The 17,156-nt window shown below is 35.8% G+C and overlaps 1 protein-coding gene and 2 pseudogenes across 3 annotated transcripts; 1 reads left to right on the top strand and 2 right to left on the bottom strand.

Annotated features, from left to right (window-relative positions):
- Positions 1-3,066: 3,066 nt before the first annotated feature.
- Positions 3,067-3,877, bottom strand: LOC104702195 (protein TIC 20-II, chloroplastic pseudogene; annotated as a pseudogene). Its single transcript, XR_015564106.1, has one exon. The product of XR_015564106.1 is annotated as a protein TIC 20-II, chloroplastic pseudogene (transcript).
- A 2,966-nt stretch (positions 3,878-6,843) lies between these two features.
- On the bottom strand, positions 6,844-9,173 carry LOC104702204 (uncharacterized; annotated as a pseudogene). The gene is made up of 9 exons (XR_015564103.1): positions 9,036-9,173; positions 8,798-8,922; positions 8,642-8,697; positions 8,422-8,546; positions 7,957-8,104; positions 7,759-7,866; positions 7,550-7,669; positions 7,262-7,435; positions 6,844-7,167 (listed from the first exon to the last, which is right to left on the bottom strand). The product of XR_015564103.1 is annotated as an uncharacterized LOC104702204 (transcript).
- Positions 9,174-10,766: 1,593 nt separating this feature from the next.
- Positions 10,767-12,951, top strand: LOC147950350 (protein FAR-RED IMPAIRED RESPONSE 1-like). The gene is made up of 2 exons (XM_087509428.1): positions 10,767-10,782; positions 10,901-12,951. The coding sequence occupies exons 1-2, from the start codon at positions 10,767-10,769 to the stop codon at positions 12,928-12,930; spliced, it is 2,046 nt and encodes a 681-aa protein (XP_087365554.1). The 3' UTR covers positions 12,931-12,951.
- Positions 12,952-17,156: the final 4,205 nt, after the last annotated feature.

The raw sequence follows: 17,156 nt of genomic DNA, 5'->3' as shown, positions 1-17,156 counted from the left end.
CGATTCTATAAATAGCACTTTAGATAACGTTTAACAATATCAAACTTCTTCAGGTTATTTATAATAATAATCTAACAGAGAAGAAATTAACTTTATTCGTAATTAACCGAATGAAAACAAACAAATTCATAAGTAGACACTAACAGGTTCATTCGTAAGTTTTTGTCATTGGTTCAATGAGTTTCATAAATCTATATATATATATATATATATATTACAATGCAATGCAAATACAAACATACCTTGCATTGAAAATTGATGCAGGTTAATAGTAGAACAACGCCTTGAATTAAAAATTGATGCAGGTTAATTAAAAGAACACTCCAATAAAACAATTCTTTGATTTTATTTCTTAACTTGTAATTTTTAAAAATACTCAGAAAACAATAAATCCGAAACTTGTTTTGATAGTCCATAAAAGTTTATATATAATAAACAAAGAGATGTAAAATATAAAGATGTAAAACATGGAGGTGTGAAACAAAAAGTTGCAAAAATTAATAAGTGTGATTTTTGAAAGATGGGGATACAACGAATAAACACGAATTTGGATTAAAAAAAACTCGCAACTGTTAGGATCATTAATAATTTTAAACCATTAGATGGGATAATGGAAGTAATCTCATCCGTTGGATTAAAGTTGACAAGAATAAAGAGGTGTAAAATATAAAGGTGTAAAACATAGAGGTGTAAAACAAAAAGGTGCAAAAATTAATAGGTGAGACTTTTTTAAGATGAGGGTACAACGAAAAAACACGATTATTTGGAGGAAAAAAGACTTGCAAGTTGCAACTGTTGGGATCATTAATAATTTAAAACCGTTATATAAGATAATAGAAGTAATCTTATCTGTTGGATTAAAATTAACACCAAAAAATGGGTTTGCTATTATGTATAGATTTTGGTTTATCGGAGGTCTTTCATTGTGACCATATATGGCTCAATGTAGCTATGTAATGGCTAAATGATGGTTGACATTATGTAAAAGTTTTATAAGTCGTAGATGGATTTTTTCTTTTTTAATAAACAACACATACCATTTCATACATCAGACCAAGAATCTTGGAATCCTGTTACAACAACAAAATGTCTCCTAAAACAAGTCACACCTACAACAAAAAGATTACACCAAGAGCACATTACGTTTGGAAATTTCCAAAAAAAGTAGCTAAAACAGAGACATTTGGAGGCATTACATGTTGTGTTCTTTGGAATTTCTTGCATTTCTTTCGAAGGAAAGTAAAAATCTAGAAATTGGAAGTAACATTTTTGGAAGGAAAGTTAAGATATTTGGAATAGGGAAACCAAAACTCGGGACAGTGAAAATCAAGAGCTAGATTTGGAGTTGGAATTGTCACTTTGATCATTACTTTTGTAATAGTCTGGTCTTAGTAAAACTAATCATTTCAATTTGTGGTGGTATCAGATTTCTTTATAGGGTAGGAATCGTCGCAGTAGAAAATGCATGGAAATTGTTTGTACATATTTTGGGGGAATAAAAAGGTAGATTTATAGAAATTATGCTTCTTATGCGCATCTTAATGATTCAATCCCATTCATGTGTTCTATAAATTAGTACTTCCAGACTACGTTCCCGTAAATTAATCATTTAAGTAGAATCAAACATATCAAAGTTTAAGCTTTGTCTAAACATAATATGTTTCTATCATAACTTACGTGATTTGCTTATATCATCCAAATAGGAAAACATACACTATTTGTCAACCTCGATCACATCGCAAATTTCAAAATTTTATATTATTATTCTAGACTCTAGAGAAAATGTCATTAGCTAGTAAGGAAAAAAAAAGAATAAATAACAATCAAGCAGTAGTAGCTGGAACATCATCAACACTATCATCAACACTATCAACAGGTGAAGAGGTTTTCTTCTTGCAGCAACAAGTGTTGTTTGGTTTACAATATCCTCCAGCAGGAAACCCTAACTGATGGCAAAGTCCATTGCAGTCGGGTTTAACAAAAGATCCACATACTCCAGGACACATCCGATCGTATATTTCAGGTCTTGCCTCTGAACCTGCGAATATTTATTACATTCATAGCCATTAACATACACATTATCGAATTCTTGGTAAAGAATTTCTTAAAAGTTAAATATATGAACAAGAAAACTTATTTTGATAATTGTAAAAGATTTACCAGAGATCAAAAGGATGAGAACAAGAGAAATCATCATGAGCGTATTCTTGTTTGCCATTGTATGTATATAGCTGTTATAGAATATTAGACCATAGAACCTACTCTATATATAGAGAGATATGTGTGTGTATGTGGTATATAATAAGCTTTTATCTCGGATCCTCAAATTGATTTTGAACTTCAATTTTCGAAAATCAGCGGTATTTAATTGTGTAAACCATCTTGCAAATTACCGGAATGTAGAAGAGATTTTTGGAAGGTAATAATTATTTATTTCTTTATGCGGGCTGATTCTGTCTTTTGAACTTTCGAAAGTAACGGTTCTGATTTCTCTTAACATCCTTTGTTTCGTTATCTCTTGTGAATCTTCATTTTGTATTCTCTTACTCCAAATATTCTTCTATCCAAGAACGTTCGTAATTCACATGTCATTAGTGTAGTTCCAAAAGTCAAACAATCAGAATTTTCTTATCTTGAAATAGGAATTGTTTCTTGATTATAATTTTTGGCTTATCGTACGGTCGTTACATTGCAACCATAGATGGCTTTTTTTTTTTTGATCAAATGCAACCATATATGGAAACCAGAACTCGGGACGAGTGAAAATCATTTAAAGTTTGGGACTGTCACTTCGATCATTTGGAGTTTGGGACTGTCACTTTGATCATTACTTTGTAAGAAACACTCTCGTCTTTTATAAAATCAAAATCAGATTTCTTAGGGATTGTTTGATCGTCTCAGTTATGCATCACTGGAGACTCCCACACGAATGTGTCTATGCCAACAAATTTAATAATCTTGAGAGTTTTCATATCTCTTAGTCGATCTGAAGAAATTATGATTCAGTCTCATCATACATGTGTTCCAAATTACTCTCACAGGTCTTGCTTGCTTCTGAACCTAAGCTATCAAAATTATTACATTTTATATAGCCCAAAAAAAACAACTTACACCATCATCATAAGTAGTTTAACTAACAAACATATATTAGAGAAGCTGAGCAATAATTTCAGAGTTGTCTACCGGCGGCATCAGCGACAAAGGGAATGTAAGGTGTTTTACCGACTAGGCATGACAGGACTCCATAGACAAAACACATAGAGCTGAACACGAACACACCCGTGTGCCCCCACATCATAGCCTTCATTCCAAACCCGCCTCCTTGACCCGGATCAAGAATCCGGGTCAGGAGCACCGGAACAGCCAGCAGCACATCCAGCGTCACGGCCTGCATAGCGTTGAACCTCACGTACCTACTGAGACTCGTGTTCCTCACCACCCCCAGGTACAGCCCGAAGAAGGCCACGAAGCTCGCGTACGGCACGGATCTGTACAGGTTCAGGATTGGGAACACTGGCTCCATCAGCAGTCCGAGCCTAGGGTACTGCGCGAACAAGAATCTCCCGTACTGCAGCGAGTTGAAGAACGGCAGCGCGTACGACGCGATTGCTATCACGCGCTCCGTCGCCGGCGTTGGGTTGTATAAGGCGCGTGTCGTCACGGCTCTCTTCCTTGAGAGGCGGGGGATGGAGACGGTGCTCGATCTAGGGGAGGAGAAGCTGTGGAGTAGTGGTCTGCTGCCTCTGGGATTTAGGGTTTGATGGAGAGAGATACACATAGACGCCATTTCTCTTTTTTCTAGGGATTTGGCGATGGAGCTAGGATGAGTCTGGCCGGACACTGGAGATTTTGGATTTGGACAACAACAACAAGAGCAAAACTAATACTCAAACGCTGTCGTTTTGACTTCTGTTTGTTGCTTATTGGGCCGACCTATCTATTAACAAGTCCAGATGTTTTCCTTCTTGCAGCAACATGTGTTTTTTTTTCTTTTTTTTTTTTTTTTTTTTTTTTTGACAACTGCAGCAAATTTGCTTTGGAAGCGGTAGCACATTGTTATCAAAATAAAGTAATAAACATAGAAATACCCTAGTAAGTATACCATTATTCGATCGACAAAAAAAAAAAATAGTATACCATTCATTATTTAAAACTCAAACCTGCTAACAAACACAATGTGATAAAAACTCAATCCATAGGCTAAACAAAAATAAAATTGCCGGTACAGAAAACTACATGCTGGATTTCCATCCTTGTGATCTCTGATCTGGAATCTTACCTTCGTTCACATAAGACATCGAGAATTAGAGATGTAATTCTTTCAGATTGAGATATTACCGGCAAAACTATCTTTATATTCAATAGATAATTAGTATTTAATCGGAGGACGTCAAAAGGAGTAAGCTTCTTAAGACCATCATCATCGGTAGTAACGATGAGGGTTACTCAAAATAATGTTTTTTGATTATTTTCTTTAAATATTATTATATATTTAAATAAAAATTCTGTAAAAAAGAAATTGGTCAATCATAAATTGTTATATTTCAAAGAACCGATGCTTCAGATGTTCAGTAGAAAAACGTTTTTCTCTCTTTGATTTACTTTATCATTATTTTTCAATTTTTAAGTGAGAGTATCGTTAAGAGTAACAACTAAAATCATGCTCTTAAGAGCGACCTCTCCCTTTCAGTCGAAATCAAAGTTAATATTGTAAAAATTATTGGCTAAAGTTAGTATCAATATTTTAATTATCTTTTTTTAAAAATATTTTTAGTTAATATTGTTTTTAATAATTTAATAATGTTTCCATTTTTTTAATATAATATTAGAGTCCAGTAATTCGGGTAGAATGATGTCAGTTCTTCCATTTGATTGTATTCATTTGAAGATTCTTTCATGGATGATTAGATATGGTCCTCCCTTCCCTCTTTTAGTTATTCCTAGTAACGAAGAATTTCAAAAGCCAAAAGAAAATTTTATTAAAAAATTACAGAATGCTACTAGCGTATAAAAAGAATCTGGGTTCAAAAGAAATGAAGTCTGTTGGCGCCGCCGTCTCCCATCCTTTGCAACCATTCCATATCGGCGTTCCAGATCTAAAATTTTGGGAACTGGACCACTTATGGACTATGCATATATTAGATCATTTTCGAGTAATGGGCCTATTTTATCGAAAGCCCATATTTGTATCTATCCATTTGCGTTTTTTTTTTGTAGATATTGGACGTGAACACAATCTGTTTTTCTCAATTGATGGGAGATTACTATTATTAATTTCCTCCTTGTTGGAGAGAACTTTCTTACTAATAATCTTCATAATGATTAAAGTTTATTATCAAATTAAAATTATGGTACAATTGTTGGTGGAAAATAACAGCTTATCGAATAAATCTTCAAAACTTATTTTTTCTCAGATAAATAGATGTAAAAGTCGTTCTGTAACTGTTTGTACTTACATTCCGGTTCCAAGGAATCGAGGCTATCCTAGCTTTCTCATGGGCCTATTTGGCACTCCCACACAGGCATATGGCAGTTTATTAGAGCTTCTCTTGACATGAGCTTAAGTTCGTATTGTCGAAGATCTTGTTACGTGGTGTGGCAAGGTGGTTTTATCTTGGACCCTTTTTCCGGCACTCAACTCTTGGGAACTCATTCTCAACCTATATGTTGCCTCTCTGTCCTAGTAATGGAAGACCTAGTATTGGCAATTGAAGCTTTGTGCAATATAACACTTTTTCCAAGTGTCCTTTCAGGTTCTTGGTCTTCAAGACTCTCGTCTTGTCCAGCGTGTGACCACCCTTTCCAGGGACTTTTGAAGCACGTACGGAATCCAAACACCACATTCATTCTTTTGCAACGTTTGCAGCAATGGTTATCAAGGTGGCTGACTATGTGGCAGTGGTCGGTCATCCTTCACCATGAGTGGCCTCATTTTGTGTGGCAACTCTTTACCTACAGGACTTGTTGTCCCCTTTGTTTATCTTGTCACTTTTATGGTTTCAAGTCAAGCTTTAAAGCTTGTTTGATATACGTCTTAAGATCATTATTTGTAGTTTATTTTGTCCTCCTGTGTAAGTTTATTGGTGTATTTAGCTCCTCTTCAAAAGACGCTTGTAAACCTTTAATCTAATATAGTGGAGTATTTGATAAAAAAAAAAAAATGAAGTCTGTTGGTTATTTGTCCTGGACTTCCGACAGTCTATACAAAGGGAAAAATAAAATAAAAAGATAAATATGACATTTTTCTAAGTTAATTTAACTTCACAAATGGCTTGTGATCCCTTTTTTAATATTAGTAGTAAAGCTACTAAGTTAAAATGTTTGTTTTTTCCTAGAGTATGTTTAGCACACTGCACACATTGTATACCATTTATATTATTCACATGAATGGTCGCACTTTACTCTCAGAATAACTACTGTTATCTATTCACATGGAACACCGTCGGTCGTCCTGAAAACATAAGAAAAAAGTTTAATTAAAAGATAGAAAATAAGTAACAATAATTCTATTTAAAAACTATCTCTTTACCCTTTGTTAAAGTTTTCGAAAGCTACAGTTGCCTCTTCCTTAATTGGAAAAGTGTAGACAACATTTTCGTCAATATTTTAGTTATCCTTTTATTTATATTTTTCCATATTTTCTAATCGGCAGAATGTATGATCTAAATTTAAAGGAAGCCTTTGCATTAATAGAATAGAGTTTTACATAGATTTTGGATGCGGTTTTGCCGTGGAGTTTGCTTTGGAAGCGTAGCACATTGTGAGAGATGGTCATTATCAAATTGTATGAATGGTGTACGTAATACATTTCGATAGAAACTTTCTTTCGACATCAAAAAACACTTTTCAGAATCACTAATGCCCAAGTAATTGAATGACTAAAAACATAGAAATAGTATACCATTCATTATTTGAAAACTCAATCATGCTAACAAACCAGTGTGATACCATAGGAGGCCTCTAAACCAAAATAAAATTGCCCTACAGAAACTACATACTGGATTTCCTTCCCTGTGATCTAGTCCACAGCATCACGGGAAATCACAATGCTACATGCAGCTCTCTTTAACGGTTTATAGGAGTGTGCATACGCTCAACGATCTTATCCACAGCATCACGGGACATCACAAGTGTATCGTGTAGCAGAATGCTGTAAACATTTAGCCCCTGCAAAGCGTTACGCAAACAAGGTTCAAGATTCGCTAACCCATTAGAGTCGAGGAACCGCAAGGTTTAAAATGTGATTATCTATATAACTTACTATTGATGGAATTATGTTGACATAGTGTAGATTCTGGGTGGCTAGCTTCAGCTTTTCATCAATAGGACCACCTTCTACAACAAGGACTTTCTTTGTCTTCTCCATCTGATTGTAATAATTCACAATGTTCCTCGTTTTATGCGTAGGAAATGGCAAATCATCAAACACGAGGAGCTGCATAAATTTCCTCAACCATCAGATATGATTAAGACCAGTTTAATAACAAAGGCACAGTAATGATGGACGATCAAGAGCACAAGTTATGATTAAGAAGAGAAAGAGACTGACTTTTCCTTCTGCGGCTCGAGCTGTCAATGCTATTTTCAGTCCAAGCCGTCGAAACTGCTTATTCATCTTTATCGCATGGCTTCTCGGTTTGGGTCCATGCATTACACAACCCCCTCGGAACTAATGGTTCAACACACTTTAATCAGAGAGCTAGCTATATTTGATGGCAAGAAGCCTTAAAATAAAATAAAATTAAAAAACTGATTTACCTGCGGACCACGCAGTGTACCATGTCTAGCTCGACCTGTACCCTTCTGATTCCATGGCTTTCTACCAGTTCCACTAACCTCACTCAATGTTTTGGTCAAATGAGTTCCCTACATATCAACCAACAAAGTGTCACACACTTACTGATTGCTTGCTTATATGACTAAATTAAGGCACTGTGAGATAACTGAATTAATTACTTGCTGGCGTTTAGCAAGCTGCCATCGCACGACATTGTGATGATATCTTTCCTTATTGGAACATCAAAGACATCACCTGCTAACACCATGAAACCCTTGTCCTCGTTCTGAAAATTTGTCACCGGAATGACCAAGTCTTGATATTGTCCTAAGGAAAGTATCAATACTAGAATCAGCTAATACATGTTCAAAAGTTTTAAAAAGAGAGAAGCAATAAGGAAAACATCATTGTTCAGAAATTTTAAACACGTCTCAAGCACAATCACAAAACAGAGAGAAACGCTGGCAACCAAACCTAAGTTAAACCTTCACGTAATAAGCTAAATAAGGCCTGGAACTCCTCTCAAAACATAAAGTAACTACATTTCTACAACATAAATTCCCATAAAGTGTACAAAATTCTCAGTAAAAGCATATGAAAGATAGAGTTATGGAATTAGCTTGAAAACGAAACATAGACGATACCTATGGTTTGGTCTGGTGTAAGCACAGTCTTTTCCGTAAGGAAATGTATCATCAGAAGGAAATGTATCATCAGGAGTCAAAATAGAAGTCGAGAGCTTTCGGTTGGAAAATAAAGCCATTCCATACTGCAATTGATTTAACAGAGATGAAACCAGACATCTAAAAAATAACGAAAAATTCTCAGGAAGATGACCACTCAAGTACTAACTAAGTAGATGACCTTGAGATCACTAGTAAGAGAAGATAAACCATTTCCAGATGTATTCACGGGCAAATCTGTTCGAAGGAGACAGAGAGAAACAATCAGAGATCAAGGAAACAAAAACATAAAAATCACATTTTGACACGAGAGAAGCTTAGAAAATGAGATAAGTACTTGGTGAAGAGCCTCGTCCTAGAGCTGTTAAAGATCCCAAAGAGCGAAAGATCCTTCTTGAGATTGAAGCTGCCATAATCTCCGATTTCAATTTGAAGAAATTTTTGAAAACCCTAGCTGCTCATCTACAACACGAAAACCCAATTTCTATCAAAAGGCTGATTCGAGCGATTAAGAAGCAAAAATCAAAACCAGTACACATGCATTTTCGAGAATAGAGATCTCAAGGAACACTCACCGGTCACAAGATAGATGGCGGCGACTGACGAGGTTCAGTCAAGGTTTACTCATGAGTTCTGAATCGGGTCATTTCGAGACGGGTCGGGTCTTATTTGGGTCATCAACTTTAAAATAGAGAATACATACATTCAAAAACTCCTAAACTAAAAAAAAATATTGAAGTATAATTTTGAGTTTAAGTATAATTTTTAGTTTAAGTATAAGTTATTCATTGAAAATTTTATTATATAAAACTTGGTTTTCAAAGTTACTCATTAATATGATCGTGACACTTGTCAATTGTATCGTTAGAGATTGACACGTGTCAATTCTAAATGTATTAAAATTTATAAAAATTCAAAACTTATCCTAAAAAGGATTTATATAAAAGTAAAAATAAAAAGGAAAACCTAAATTTATTTGATATTCTTTTTAAGAAAAAAAATTATTTCTATTCGGAATTTTATTTTCTTAAAAATGAGTAAAAGTTCATTTTTTCATGTCACATAATGAACTATAAATTTAATAATCTTAAATTTTAAAGTTTAAATCTTCTTACTACTCCTTACAAATATTGGGATTTGGCTAATGGGTCGATTTGTTGTGGTTCAATGTTGACAAAGAAAAACAAAATATTCAATCTTCCAACCACATCTTGAAGTATTTCACAAATGTAATTAATAAGATAAGCGACATGTTATTATTGATTATATTAAAATATGTATATTATATAATCATATTTCTTTTCTTGAAAAACGGAACGCAAGAAAGAACAAAGGCAAACCCGGAGTCTAGAAAAATATAAATAACATATGTTGTTTTGACAATTTGAAGTATTTAAACTGTTTATTAGTAAACTTGGGTAAACAATACTCTAAATTTTCAGATATATTGCGTATTATTGGACCAAACTCTACAATACCCTTGCAATCAAAAGTTTATTCATCAATACCCTTATGTTTTCTAAGTACCCTTTGACAAAGGTTGACCAACATATGGACCAACATATACCCCTAAAAACATGTGGACCCTATCAATTTTTCTCCACCAATCGGGTTCCTTCTCTCTCCCCTCTCTCTCCCAACCTCGTCCCCGCTCCCCCATTTTTGCTCCTCTCCCCCTTCCAATCGATACAAATCGAGTCCATAGAAATCGATTTGATTCCAAACGAAAGCAAAAGATTGGGATTGAAGCAAACAGCAAAGCAAAGCAGAAGATTCAAGTGATATTCTTACATTTATTTACCAATACAATTAGGGTTCTTGAGGTTCATCCTAAAGCAATTAGGATATATACCTTGAATGCTCATTCAATTTATTCTCATTTGTATTAGTGTCGAAATGGGTCGCATACTAAGTGGATTGTAACACTTCATTCGAACTGAATCGTAAAAATATTCCGAAATAAATAGTGATTTTGTGGAGTCGATGTAGTACAACTGGTAGACTAGGTATAACTGATACGGGTACAACTGGTAATAGTTTGGTACAACTTAAACGGGTACAACTGATACAATTTTGGTACAACTTGGTAATACTATTTACACGACAGAGGTTCCAATGTGAGTTTTTTATTTTATTTCAGGCACAATGAATAATAATCGTCGGATAATCATCGTTTTTGATTACGGGGGATATTATGCAACAAGGGAAAATGAACTAAGATGGATTTCAAGAGAAAAAGTTCATCAATCTCTTAGAATGGAGACATCTATTGAAGAGGTCAGTTATTCTGCATTGGTGCAGAAAATATGCAGAAAGGCGAAGGTTGATGAAACTATGACTGAGCTGAAATTGAGTTACGTTCCCGAATCAGTGCTTCCTAAGAGACCGATACACATACATGATGATGATGATCTGATGTGTTATTTGGAAATGAATCCAGATCAATTCCAAGTTTTGCATGTGGAAGTCGTGAATGATGTTGAAATAAATCAGGGGGATGAGCAAAGTCGAGGGACTGTAGGTTGTTCACTTAATGAGGAGTTGATTTCAAGTAGAGGAGTTGATTCTAATGAGCCGTCTGAACGTTTTGAGATGATGGAGAATAGTGATGGGAACATGGTTCTTTATCAAGAACAGTCTGAAGAACGAGCAATAGCATATAACTGTGATATGATTGAAGGTTCTGAGGTCACACCAGTTGTAAATCGTGAATGGGAAGATGGTTTGGATTTGACTTTACGTCAAGAATTTGAAAGCAAGCAAGCAGTTAAAGATTTAGTTGAAAAAGCTGCACACAAGAACTGTTTTGAGTTTGTTATTGTGAAGTCGGATACTATGTTGTTTGTGGTTAAATGCTGTGAATTTAAAAGGGGTTGCAAGTGGTCTTTACGAGCTGCGAGGAATGGGAATTCAAACAGTTTCTCGGTCAGAACTTACAACAAGACGCATACGTGCTTGAGGTCAGATACAAGTACAATGAGGAGAAAAAGGAGAGGCACACCACATTTAGTTGCATCAGTTTTGCGTGAAGATTACCCATGTTTGATAGACACTCCAACTCCCAAAAATCTCATCCCTTTGGTTCAATCAAGAGTTGGTGTTAAAGTGTCTTACTCGACCGCAAATAGAGGAAAAAAACTAGCTGCATATGATCTTCGCGGTACTCCAGAGGATAGTTTTAAGTTGGTGCATTGTTATATGCACATGCTGCAGACAATGAACCCAGGTACAATTTCATTTGTTGAATTGGATGAAGCACAGAGGTTTAAGTACTTGTTCTTCGCCTTGGGAGCGTGCATTGAAGGCTTCAAAGCTATGAGAAAGGTGATCATTGTTGATGCAACAAGTATTAAAAATGTCTATGGTGGAGTACTAATCGTGGCTACAGCTCAAGATCCGGATCATCACCATTATCCGATTGCATTTGGTGTAGTTGATGGTGAGAAAGATACAAGTTGGACCTGGTTTTTCAGCAAATTGAAATCAGTTGTACCAGATTGTCCTGACTTGGTCTTCTGTTCAGATAGAAATCAAAGCCTAATCAAGTCAATAAATACGGTGTACCCGTTATCTCATCATGGGTATTGTATTTATCATTTGTCCCAGAATGTTAAATTGAGCTGCAAAAACGTGAACAGGGATTTAGTTGCGACGAAGTTCATGGAATGTGCTAAGGCTTACACAGAGCCTGAGTTTGAGAAACTCTATGCTGATTTTATCAGAAGGTATCCAGCTGCAAGTACTTATCTTGATAATCATGTAGGACAGAACAAATGGGCTCGATGTTATTTTCCAGGAGCTAGATACAACATAGACACCACTAATACGGTTGAATCTATCAATGGTGTCTTTCGATTTGCAAGGGCATACCCGTTATTACCAATGATTGATGCGATTGTTAGTAAAGTGGCTGAATGGTTTAACAAATACAGGAAGATATCCTTAGAGACTCCAAAAGAGCAGAAACTAGTCCCTTTTGTTGAGACACTGATGCACACAAGGTGTTCTGAAGCAAAGCTCTTACCAGTGACTGAACTAAACAGCTATTTTCTGGAATACAGCGTGACTGGAGTTGATGGTAGTAGTTATGTGGTTGATCTGAGAAGGAAAACGTGCTACTGTAAACAATTTGATATTGACAGATATCCGTGTGTGCATGCAATTGCTGCTGCGATGGAAGCAGCAAGGAACGCTGGTAATGAGATCCAACTGCATGACTTGTGCAGTAAGTACTATTGGATGGAGAAGTGGACATTGGGGTATTCGAGGACGATATATCCAGTTCCTATCATGTCTATGTGGATGGTCCCTGACGATGTACGTGCTAAGATTGTTCTTCCTAAGTTTTATGTCACAAAAAGAGGAAGAAAACCAACAAAAAGGATTCCATCAGCCGGAGAACATGGACGCAGGAAGAAGAAGAAAAATTCGAGTAGGAGCTGGTTTGATAGTGAGGGTTCTCGGACTTAGTTTCTTATTTGGAGAACTTAGTAAAACTTGTTTTTTCCTCGGTACAACTATTGTCATTTGTGTGTGTTTGTTTTTGTGGATTATCTTGATAGACATGTTTGCTTATCTTTATGGGAAAACTTATTTCAGTTAAATTGTGATTATCTTCCTTAGGTTAGTTGAAAAAAATAATTATATATATTATTTATAATTAAAAATTGTAATTAAAATTTTATACTTAAAAATAATTAAAAAAATCAAAATAACATAGTTATTATTTATAAATTTTCAAATAAAAATAAATATGATATTTGTTAACAACAAAAATATTATATAACTAATTGAAAGAAAGAATTGTCATAACAATTTTCATCATATTCAAGGTTTACCATGAAACACCATATACTTTAAGGGTTCATATGTGGTTTACAACCACATATAATTACAAAAGTTTAGGAAATTATCTTTTCAAACATATGATCGCATGAACATGTGTAAATGTATCTCAATTAACCGTAAACCATGTGTGCAACTAAAATTATTGGGTTTTGACATGGTATAACTAAAAACAATAAAAAATTCGGAATTGTACAACTTGTCAAGATCGGTACAATCTGAAAACTTGGAACAACTAGTGCATTTTGGCGGCTACACATGTGTAAATTGGCGGCTACACATGTGTAAATTGGCGGCTACACGTGTTTTTTATGTGTCCCAAACAAAATTTCAATTTTTGAAAAATTAAAATTGAAGCCAAGTATGCTAGGGCGGGTTTGCGATTTCTGGGTCAAAAAAAAAATCATTTCTCTCCCTCTCTTGCGATTTCTGGGTTCCTACAAAAAAAATCATTTTCTCTCCCTATCTTGCGATTTCTGGGTTCCTCTCCAATCTTGAAATGAGCTACGATTCTGGAGCATCGAGGACCTCATGTGGCAATTCCTCTAATCGAGTAAGGTTTCCAGGCATCCAAAAAAAATGTCATTGTGGTTCGGCATTAGTTGAGATAATCTCTCACTCGATCTCAAACCCTTGTCGTCGCTACTACCGTTGTGCGTATGCAGCACAAAGAAAGGTAAATATATTCTAATATTCGTTGATAATCATGTACATTTATTTACTAATTTCTGTATTATATGTAGCTTGTCAACGACACACATGTATTTAAATGGGTGGATGAGGCATTGGTTGATGAAGTACAACAATTAGATTTTCAAGTGGGTGTCCTCGAAGAAGAAGTTAGACAGCTGAAGATGGATAGGAGCAGAGATATGAAGAAAATTAAGCAGATCTGTTTTCTCGTTTTTTTTGGATGTCTTCTTGTGGTATGTCTCGGAAGATGGTACAACTAAGTAGAACTTGTTCTTGGAAGATGGTACAACTACGTAGTAATAGTACAACTAATTAGAACTTGTTCTTGGAAGATGGTACAACTACGTAGTAATAGTACAACTAAGTAAAACTTGTTCTTTGTAATGGTATAACTAAGGATCGTTTGTCTGGTTCCATTTGACGATTGCCGGTAATTTGTCTTGTTCTTGTGTGTTATTTTGTCTGCTTAAACACACAAAGAGTTCACATACTGCCGTTATTTTGTCTACTTAAACACACAAAGAGTTCACATACTGACTTTAACATTCCAACCAAGTTGTACTTAAAAACATAGAGTTGTACTTAAAAAAACAGAGTTGTACCTAGTTAAACATTCCGAGTACTTAACAAAAAACATAAAAACAACCAAAGAGTTCACATACTGACTCATACAAGATTACATGCTCATTACTTTTTGGAGGGCTTCTGCCTTGTTATAATAGGACTCCTTACGACAATAGAAGGTCCTGTCCCCTTCTTACTTATAATCTTCACCTTTGTACCAAGTTGTTCTCCACTGGATCCTTCTCTTGTTCTCTTTTTTCTCTCGTATCTCACTAGATCCTTCTCCACTGGATCCTTCTCCATTGGATCCTTCTCTATTGGATCCTTCTCCCTCTCGGCCTTCTCCCTCTCGGCCTTCTCCCTCTCGGCCTTCTCCCTCTCGGCCTTCTCCTTCTCGGCCTTCTCCCTCTCGGCTTTCTCCCTCTCAGCCTTCTCCTTCTCCGCCTTCTCCTTTTCAGCCTTCTCCTTTTCGGCTTACTCCTTTTCAGCCTTCTCCTTTTCGGCTTACTCCCTCTCGGCCTTCTCCTTCTCGGCCTTCTCCTTCCCGGCCTTCTCCTTCTCGGCCTTCTCCTCCTCTATAGCCTTCTCCTTCTCGGCCTTCTCCCTCTCGACCTTCTCCTTCTCGGCATCCTCCTCCTCTATAGCCTCATTTGCACCAACTCCGTCACACTCATTTGCACCAAATTCCTCGCTTGGAAAAACTCCTTCTCCATTTCTTTCCCAGTTCACATATGTTTCCACCGATTTGATCATAGCATCCATGTCATCAAATTTTTCGTTGATTTCCTTAAACCCCTTCTTCACCAGATCTTCTAGCTGACTCAAGCTAGCTCTTAGCTGAATCAAGCTACCTCCTACCATATCATTCTCCGAATTCGCATCATCCTTAGCCACATCATTCGGATCCACATCATCCGGATCCACATTCTCAATCACCGGATTTGCCTCAAATGATCGGGCGGCCACATCTAGGTTGTGAAGCTCTTCAAACCAAATTGACTTGTGCTTTTCAATTAAACGTTTGCTCCAACCATCAGCAACTGGATCATCCGCATCATCACAGCCACCATCCTCATCTATGATCATGGCTAAAAGGCGTGCCTCCCGAGGAGTTGGAGTTAACATACTATCAATCTCCTGTCAAAATAAACAAACATAACATACTATCAATCTCCTATCAACCAAAGTTACATAAATAATGAATCTGATAAGTAATTTACATAAATAATGAATATGAATAACTAACCTTAGTTGTACCAAGTTGGTCATATATTTCTTTCAAAGAAAAACCTTTCTTCTTACTTGCTTTAAACTTCATCTTGCACATCCGAGGACAGTTACGGTGTGCATGTGAATCAGAAACGTCTTCTTGAACTGTGGGTGCCCTAAGAACCAATCCAACTCCTCTTCCTTAAGATGACCGCCTAATAAGTTTACCGCCTCTGAAATATAACACTTTCCAGACATCTTGAAAGGCTTCGTATACTGGGAGTAATCAAAGTACATACTCAAAGGTTGCATTACATCGGATTCATCCTCAGATTCCTGCAAGACACATATCTAGTTATACCAAGTTTTTCTAAGTTATACCCTTTCTAAGTTATACCAAGTTATACAGTTATACTTTTTAGAACGAATTCTTATACGGTTATACCAATATAGGGAGAGATACTTACCGATGAATCCTTATCATTTGACTTCTCAATTGAGTCCGTTTTATCGGAATCACGTTCTGATTCATCTCCACGAGTTGCTTCTTCTTCGAGATCTGCTGGGGGATTCGATTTTTCCACATAGCTTGGGTTCTTTGTACGAACCATTATGATTCTTCCACACATGCACACAAAAAACAACAACTGATTTCAACTTCAACTTCCACAAACCAAATTGAACATAATCTGATGAAACAAACGTTTTGAGGACTTTGTTTCATCAGAATTGAACATAATCTGATGAAACAGACGTTTGATCCAAGCTTTTCCACAAACCAAATTGAACATAAAACAAACGCCCCAAAATATGATGACTTTCAACGTTCTGAGGAATCAACACATGAAAAAAATCGACAAAACCCCAAAATTGAAAACCAAATTATCGAAAATCGAAACCCATATTGCCCGATTTTGAAAAACAAATAACCCAAATTCGAAAAACCCCAACCTATTTCAACTTACCCAGAATCGAGTTATCCTTAGTTGCACTTGAGGGAGAAGAATAATTAACGGGAATTGAACGAGGGAGAGTGGAGTCGTGAATGAAGGAATTCGAAAAGTTGGGTAGTTAAAGGAGAGATCCGATTTCAACTAGATTGTCCGAATTTTGTGGGTTTGGGTGGGTATAAGGTGGTTGGATCTGTAAATAACAGAAATGATATAGGTTTATTTGTCTTTAACCACATTTTTGATTTTAAAAAAAAAAAATAAATAATTTGTTATTTTCGCAGGGGGATATGAGAATAAACTTTTGATTGCAAGGGTATACTAGATTTTGGTCCCGTATTATTGAATAATTTAGACTAAATTAGATATTAAAATTTTGAGTTTTGTGAACTTCGGGTAATCCGAATCCGAACCCAAAATACCCAAACCGAATCC

This window comes from Camelina sativa, chromosome 1 (assembly GCF_030686135.1).
Source record: "Camelina sativa cultivar CO46 ecotype springtype chromosome 1, ASM3068613v1".
NCBI classification, from domain to species: domain Eukaryota; kingdom Viridiplantae; phylum Streptophyta; class Magnoliopsida; order Brassicales; family Brassicaceae; genus Camelina; species Camelina sativa.
This window is presented reverse-complemented; position numbering and strand designations above follow the sequence as displayed.